Here is an 8,307-nt window from a genome sequence, read left to right on the forward strand (position 1 = left end):
CTGTTGGTGAGACTGAGGATGACGCATTCCCAGAGGCAGAAGGTACGTGGTGCGTTGGTGTGCTCACTCTCTCCTCTGCACAGTGGCCAGGGCCACAGAAACAAGATGTGACATCACGTTCTAGAGGGCGGGGATCTGAAATATGTTCATTGTTCTCTGAGGACTCATTAGGACTTGGGTACAAACTGACGGGAAGCTGTTGCACCACTAGCTACATTCATACCTTCCGCACTCCTGCATTGAAAGTTGCCAAAACTAGATTTGGTGTCACATTATTACAGAAACAAATTCAGAAGATAAAATGATCGCCTAAAAATGCAGCCTGGGTGAGTCACACGTGTGCTATTTCATCTCAGAAAATCAAAACCACAAATCATTCCTTCCTGAATTTTAAGATCACATGAGTGTTATTGGTTTAAATTCGTATCTTGTTTGGTTTACATCCCGATGTACATCAGAACATACTCAGTTGAGCTGACCATAACCTCCTGCTCCACAGAGAGGACTCGAGTTCCCAGCCAAGGCAACTGAGTAGCTAGAAGAGCTGGAAAGACTCATTGAAACCCAGCAGCAGGACTGGAGCCTGAGAACACTGTCAGAATAAAGTGCCGCTTACTTACCTGTGAAAGGAGGACTTGAGAATTGGCACTTCTTAACCCTTTAAGCAAAAAAAAAAAAAATGTTGCCTCAAACCTCTTCTCTTCTTATGTCTAGCTGACTTTTAATGCAGTCCAGTTTGTGAACAAAAATTTTCAAACTTGTAAAAACTCTTCATATGGGAGTAACCATTTGTTATATTTTCCTAGGTTATTTTTAGGGGCTAGGATACTAATGGGAGGACAACTAGGCAAAAAGACTTAGTTTAAAGTAGTAGGTAAATGAATTATTCTGACAGAAAAAAAGAGCTTTTAAACTATCTTCATGGTCTGCCAGTTACTTGCCGTCATTGAGTTTTGTCAGGTGATACACTGTCCTCAGGAAGCCAGTACTGGAAGTTCAGGGACTCACATACGCACACTTAGTTTGCGATCTCCATTCGTTTGTGGAACATATCACTGCCCTTCAATCATAAGTAAGACCCAACGTCAGGTCTTATTTTCTTCAAATAAGTTTTCTTTTCTAAGAGGACTTAATCCATAGGCCAAAGGAAAGAATTTCTGTTGTCCAGTAGAAAAAGGTTTTTTTCAGAGAAAAGATATGGTGCATATACTGCCACCTTGGTGTACTCATCCAGGTTTGGTTGCAGGAGGCTGTTTACCTGGTACCATGGTCATAAGACCATGGAGAAAAAGCAGGGCTTTTCTAATATAAGGAAGTAGTTCCAAACAGACAAAGCGTAGACAACATGAAGGAGATTCAGAGCTTCGGCAGTGTGCGTGGGGCTTGTAAAAGCAGAGTATTCAGAGATTTGGGTGGAAAGCCCTCCATAGAAAGCAGACCAGTCCTGAGGTCTGGCAGCTGCGCTCAGACCAGCAGCCCTGGTGCTGGGTGCAGGTCAGCAGGCAGGACATGAGTGTGACCCTGAGCAGAAAATGCTCTCTTGCAGATTCTCTTTTGCAACAGATGTTTATAGTTCGGTTTTTGGGATCGATGGCAGTTAAAACAGACGACACTACCGAAGTGATTTATGAGGCGATGAGACAAGTGTTGGCGGCACGGGCTATTCATAACATCTTCCGTATGACAGAATCCCATCTGATGGTCACCAGTCAGATGCTGAGGTACATGCGGTTGGTTTCACTCTTTCTTATAGCTTCCTCAGCCCCCTCTGAAGGCACGTTCCCCCACCTGCAGCTCATAACTAGAGCATTTGGTTGGATTAAGTGTCCATTTCAATTCTGTAAGATGTACTGGGTAGAAGATGCTCCCTTAATGATAATCTAGGAATTTAGTGATGGGTGAATCCTGTTGTTTATAAGATGGCCATCCTTCTAGAATTACTCTCTACATCTCAGAAACTTGAAAATGGAAGGTGGGTTGTTTGTTTTTGTCATTTCTGAGAATACTATTTGTAAATAACAACAATGAATATAGGACCTAAAACTGCCTGAGGTAACTAGACCACCACAAGAAAATCTGCTCAGTATTTGTTGGGCTGAAAATAAATTAAACTACCTGGTTTGGGGACTCTGGCAATAAGGTCTTTATGAACATGGCTAATGACGGTCAGGACATGGTTAACTGTAACAGAGGCTTCAGGAGCTGCGCTGTCCAGTTCTGTAGCTACAGGCAGCCAGTCTGAACTGAGATGTGTTGTCAGTGTAAAAACAGGATATAGCAAATCTCTAAGATCTCGTCCTGACCCCGAGAAAGAATACAAAACATCTCATTAATTTAATATTTTAGATTAAATAATGTAAATGGGTGCTAGAAAAATGTATGTATGAGGTTTACATTCTATTTCTATAGGACAGCAGCACTGCATTAGAGCCAGAATGGCTAGGCTCATTTCTGGCTTTGGCATTTACTAGTTGTATGACCTTGGACAAGTTATTTAATCCCTGTGCCTTGGTTTCTTCCGCTGTATCTACACCTCCTAGTGTTGTCATGAGGAATAGATATGAAACATTTACAACCGCAACTGGCACACAGAAACTGCTCAATAAATGTTAGCTTCAAAAAAGTGAACTAGGTGTTGGCAAAACTCAGTCTTTTTCCTTTGTTATAAACCTTGTAAGAATTGGCTTCTTAAGAATAAAACTTACATTTATTGACAGCTTTTCTCCAAGTATGTCCTGGGTCTTTTATAGGCATTGGTTCATTGTTCTTATAATTTCCACACAAAAAATCAGAGCAAATATATATAAAAACACTGAGAAACTATACTGCATCAAAGAGCATTATTAAAGAAGTACAGAGACAGCCCCCACAAGCTCTTCTAAGTTTATTGAACGTTTGTGACATAATGTATCTGTTAACATTTCAGGTTAATAGATCCTCAGACTCAAGTATCCAGAGCCAATGTAAGTCTCCTCACACTTGCCAATTTTAGTGATTACTTCTGTTCATCTTTGTAACCACCTTAAACACAAGTTCAATGACTGCCACTAACAGTGCACTTTTTATGACTTTCCATGGAGGATGGCATTGTCTGTTGTTTAGTTCCAGTTTGTGGCGTGATATTCAGTCTATTCTTTCTTTTTCCAGTTTGAGCTCACCAGTGTCACCCAGTTCGCTGCTCATCAAGAAAACAAGAGACTGGTTGGCTTTGTGGTCCGCTTGCCTGAATCCACAGGCAGAGAGTCTCTGAGCACATATGTTTTTGAAAGCAACTCAGAAGGCGAAAAGGTCTTATTTTTTTCATCTTAAGATTCCATAAGATCTAAGTATAAAAGGAAGATATTTAAAGGGCATTTTTTACACCACTGCCTGGATACTTAGTTGATTATTCTGCAAGTCCCCATTGAGTTTAGATAATAATACCTCCTAGGAAGGCCCCACTGAAAACTGCCTGGAAGTAAAATTTCCCTGGGGTAAATACGTATTAACCAAAATAGACTGAATACAGAAGAACTTTAATGCTGAGTAATAATCGTTTAGTAGACCTACCAGTAATTGTTAAAAGCAGTTCCCCTCAAAGCAGAAGTTACAATCTACTCTCAGAGAGCAAACCAAGGGAGCAGACATCAAGAAAGTACATCTAAACTGTTCTCTTGTTTAGTAGAAAAACTTTGTGACTGCATTCACTACTTATTTAGTAGAAAAACTTTGTGACTGCATTCACTACTTAGAATTAATCAAATTTAACCAGTCCTTTTAGCAAGTACCTGTTTGCCACTATATGTGTGAGCATGCAGTGGCTAATGTGGCCAAAAGAAAAAGGGAACAGCATCCTGTTAAGAATTTCAAACGCTGGAGTAATTTCAAGTTCCACTGGCTGGGTATTTTTTGTACGCACAGATTGGCAACAGGAGACCAGGGACAGTAGACACTCATGTTGACATGAGTAGACAGTGACCTCATTGTACTTCTATAATCACATTCCCCCCATCCCCCTAAAATTCTTTATCCTTTTCTACCTTTGCCAAACACCACTTTTCTTGTGTTTTCCAGATATGTTATGCTATTAATTTGGGAAAAGAAATCAATGAGGTTCAGAAGGTAAGGTCCACTTTAGTGCTTGTTTAGCAGCTACTCAAAAGATACCTACCTATACATGTCAGGGTTTCTCTCCAAACGGGAAATGATGCTCACTTGGCAGTGTGGTCAAGTTCGGGATTTCCTTTTTATGCATTCTAACCACATTCTTAATCAGTTCCACATTCATTGGCAACATGTGTGGAGTTCTTAAAAACATCACTTCTGTAGTTCTTGCTTTACTTATTTGTTGCTTGCTGCTGTTGCCTAGATTTCCTGTCTTTCAAAGTAGGATGACACAAGCTTAAGCATCTATCACATGCTCTGAAGCCTTGTTCCTTAGTCGTCCCAGGCCGGCAGCACTGACACACCTCATCCACAGACTTACTAGAAATGACGATTCAGACCTCCCTGTCTTTCAGCAGCTTACAGTCTCATTCACCCAGCAAGTTTTTAAGAGCCCCATTTATAAGAAGAAAAACCCTGGAATTAGAGCAGTGAGCAAGACTGATCAGTTCCAGCCCCGGAGGGCTTCTATGAGTTACTGTCCAGGAGAACTTTCTTCAGTAATGGAAAACATGCAGCTCGAATGTGGCTAGTGTGACTGAGGAACTGGATTTGTAAATTTTATTTAAATACTAACGTAGCTAGTGAATACCGTATTACTATGGTTCTAGTCTTCGGGGAGGGCAGAAGGACCAAGGACTGAGACTGATGTACATGAAATGACAAGCACTGCAAGTTAGTATTTTATGGTCTAGACCAGATGTTGGCAGACCTTTTTTGTAAAGGGCCAGATAGTAAACCTTTTGGGCTTTCTATCTGTCTCAATGACCTCAACTCTGCTGTTTAACACAAATTGGTCCAGAGATAGTATGGAATGAATGGGCATGACTGTGTTCCCAAAAAAATGTTTACAAAAACAAGCCAGATGGCGAATGGGCATGACTGTGTTCCAAAAAAATGTTTACAAAAACAAGCCAGATGGCCATAGCTTGCAAACTCTTAGTGTAGATTAAAAGAGAGAAAACAGTGAAGAGACAAAAGAGAAAGATATGTTGTGAGGGAAGTCCTCTTTGGATTCTTTCTGGGAATATTATTATGACTTGGCTATGTAGTGATATTTTTGGCTGAGAGGAAAACCAAGGCCTACTAGATTCTAGGAATAATGTAATTGAGTTTTTTTCAGAGAAGCAAGGAAACCCCTCTGAAGGCACACACATAGGCAAGTAAGAAGGAATAAAGCTAGACTACAGAACATGAAGCCAAGCCAAAGGGGTGTTAAGTGCATTTTAAGTGTTTTCTTTTCTCCTTCTTAAACTCCCATAACTTCAGGATCCAGAAGCATTGGCTCAATTAATGCTGTCCGTACCACTAACCAATGATGGAAAATATGTACTATTAAACGATCAACCAGAGGACAATGATGGAAGTCCACGCGAAAATACAGGCGCAGAATCTGAAGCATAACTCTTGCGCTTTTGGGGGAAGAGCACCCAAGGAGAGCTACCTCCTTAAGGGTTTTCAACTTCTCTGATACACAGGCACACGAACTGATTTCAGAAAGCTGACAATCGCTTGTGGAATGGACTCTCGATGCCTTGGTACTGAGACTTGGGAGGGAAACAGTAAGAAATGGTTGACAACAGTCCTACCCATCTACAAATGTTATTTTAGGTGCTTTGTGGTAAGTCCTTTTCTTAGATTATTATTCAGCGCTCAGATTGAAAGTTATGAGAAAATGCATCGTTCACTTTATTTGAATGTCATCTTTTTTCAGTTTCCAGTATCCTTTTTTAAAAATGGCAAAAGCCTAGATTTATAATTAAACACTAAATATTTCCTATTAATATACTCTATTTTTGTATTTTACTTAATAAGCTTTAAGTGCCTGTCATTCTGAAAATTGTATTTATAATCAAGCTTCTCTCATAATTGGACCTAATAAGCATTAATCTGTGCAGTTAGGTGCCGAGCCCTGCTCTGAGGCTCGAGCACTAGCAGCGATGCAGGTCTAGTTTTGATCATTGTTCCAGGCATCATGCAATAAAAACTAGCAGATGAGTACCACAAAAGATACTCAGTTTTACTGGGAACCTTAATGAACCAGCATTCAGAAGTTTACGATCTTTTAGATGTTACTGTTTTTAGTGGTGGATCACCGTGAACAGCTCTGCCAGGTCCTGTTTCTTCTGAGCCAGACCCTCCTCAAGGAAGGGGCCAATTAATTTTAAAACTCACTTGAAGAGCAGTTGGTTTAAAGTTCCTATTTCCACTCTGGCATCCCAGCCCACTCCACCATTCCCTCCTACCCATGAAATAAGTATAATGATCTTGAATTGGTACAGTGTGTTTAATTATAACCAAGTTCAACAGAATGTTATTGTCTTTGTAATAAATTAACCTAGCAATAAATGCTAGCAAATAAATCTATCATTCTGGTTTTTTTGCTTTGTGTGGTTATTTTCTAGAACATCCTGGAAGAAAACTGAAGTTGGTTTTATAGCTTTAACAGTTTCATTTGCAAAAACTAGGGCAGAATGAAATCACAGCAGAGAGGATGACTATCAAAAAATACCTATATTCAACCTAAGTAGAGTAATGGGATCTCAATGCCAAGTTTTTAACAGGTGTTGCTTTTAAAATGATGGGTTAATAAAACAATTTTTGCAACCCCAAATTAAGGTAATATTATATAGGATCCATCTGAGGAATCCACTTCTACAATGTGTGTACCATCAGAGACATAGTGAGCTGGTCCAAGTCAGTATGAAATTACACACTAATGCCTTACAACATACATATCATAATGATGTCAGGTCAGAAGTTCTCTAACAGGCCGCAAGAGCCACAGTCCTCTGAATTTCTTGCTTAGAACTGTTCGAGTGGGAGGGGAAGAATCTCAAGTCATGAACAATGCTGGAAACTAAAATCAAGCTTTAAAAAAATTTTTTTGTTTAAAGAAAGAATGGCTCAACAAAGCATGCAAATCCTAAGAAAAGCATGAAGACTGAAATTCAGTACAGTGAGACTAATCACAAAAACACCAGAGAGAATGAAAACAAAAAATTAACTGAGCTTATTAGCAAGCATGACCCACAAAACATTAGTATTCAGAATACACAATTGGGATAGGGCAGTTTCTTCAAAAAACGATCTTGGGAAAACTGGACCACTATTGTATACCACACACAAAAATTAAGTCAAAATCAAGACAATATAAAATCTGAAATCATAAATCTCCTAGAAGACAAACAGAGTAAGCTCCTTGACATAGGTCTTGGTGGTGATTTTTAAAAATCTGACACCAAAAGCAAAAATAAACGAGAGAGACTGACTACAGATTTTGCACAGCAAAGAAAATCAACAAAATGAAAAGACAACCTACTGAATGGGAGAAAATATTTGCAAATCTTATCTGATTAAGGCGCTAATACCTAAAACATATAAAGAATTCATACAACTCAGCAGAACACTCTGGTTAAAAATGGGCCACAGATAAATGAAAAGATGCTCTACATTATTAATCATCAGGGAAATGCAAATCAAAACCACATTTCACAACTGTTAGAATAGCTATCATCCAGAAGGAAAAAAAAGCACTGGTGAGAATGTGGAGACAAGTGTTATCGGAGGGAATGTAAATTGGTGTAGCCACTATGGAAAACCGTATGGAAGTGCCTCAAAAAAAAAAAAAATAGAACTACCAAAAAATCCAGCAATTCCACTCCTGGGTGTTCATCTGAAAAAAATAAATACTAACTTGAAAACATCTGCACCCCCATGTTCACTGAGGCATTATTTACAATAGCCAAGATATGGAAACAACCTAAATGTCCATCGATGGATAAATGGGTTGACAAACTGGTATACCTCTACAAGAGAATAGTCTCCAGCCATTAAAAAATTAAAAAATGAAGTCTTGCCATTTCCAACAACATGGATCTCGAAGGCATTATGCTAGGTGAAATAAATCAGAGAAAAACAAACACTGTATAATCTCATGTGGAATCAAAAAAATAGGTAAAAGTGAAAGCTCATAGATACAGATTGATGGTTACAGTGGGAAGGGAGAGTAATGGGTGAACTTTCTGGTTTCACTTACATAAGTTGAGTTTTTAAAATCTGATTCTTTAAAGTGCCTCAAAAAAAAAAAAAATAGAACTACCAAAAAATCCAGCAATTCCACTCCTGGGTGTTCATCTGAAAAAAAATACTAACTTGAAAACA

The 8,307-nt window shown here is 39.0% G+C and overlaps 1 protein-coding gene across 1 annotated transcript in view; it reads left to right on the forward strand.

Annotated features, from left to right (window-relative positions):
- The window catches only part of APPL2 (adaptor protein, phosphotyrosine interaction, PH domain and leucine zipper containing 2), a 33,659-nt gene extending 27,134 nt beyond the window's left edge, over positions 1-6,525 (forward strand). Inside the window, exons 15-20 of the mRNA XM_015567577.1 lie at positions 2-42; positions 1,547-1,721; positions 2,927-2,963; positions 3,148-3,288; positions 4,054-4,101; positions 5,413-6,525. Coding sequence (XP_015423063.1) covers positions 2-42; positions 1,547-1,721; positions 2,927-2,963; positions 3,148-3,288; positions 4,054-4,101; positions 5,413-5,547 — 577 coding nt within the window. The 3' untranslated portion in view covers positions 5,548-6,525. The remainder of the gene's footprint in view (position 1; positions 43-1,546; positions 1,722-2,926; positions 2,964-3,147; positions 3,289-4,053; positions 4,102-5,412) is intronic.
- Positions 6,526-8,307: the final 1,782 nt, after the last annotated feature.

This window comes from Myotis davidii, unplaced genomic scaffold (assembly GCF_000327345.1).
Source record: "Myotis davidii unplaced genomic scaffold, ASM32734v1 scaffold120, whole genome shotgun sequence".
In the NCBI taxonomy this organism is placed as follows: Eukaryota; Metazoa; Chordata; class Mammalia; order Chiroptera; family Vespertilionidae; genus Myotis; species Myotis davidii.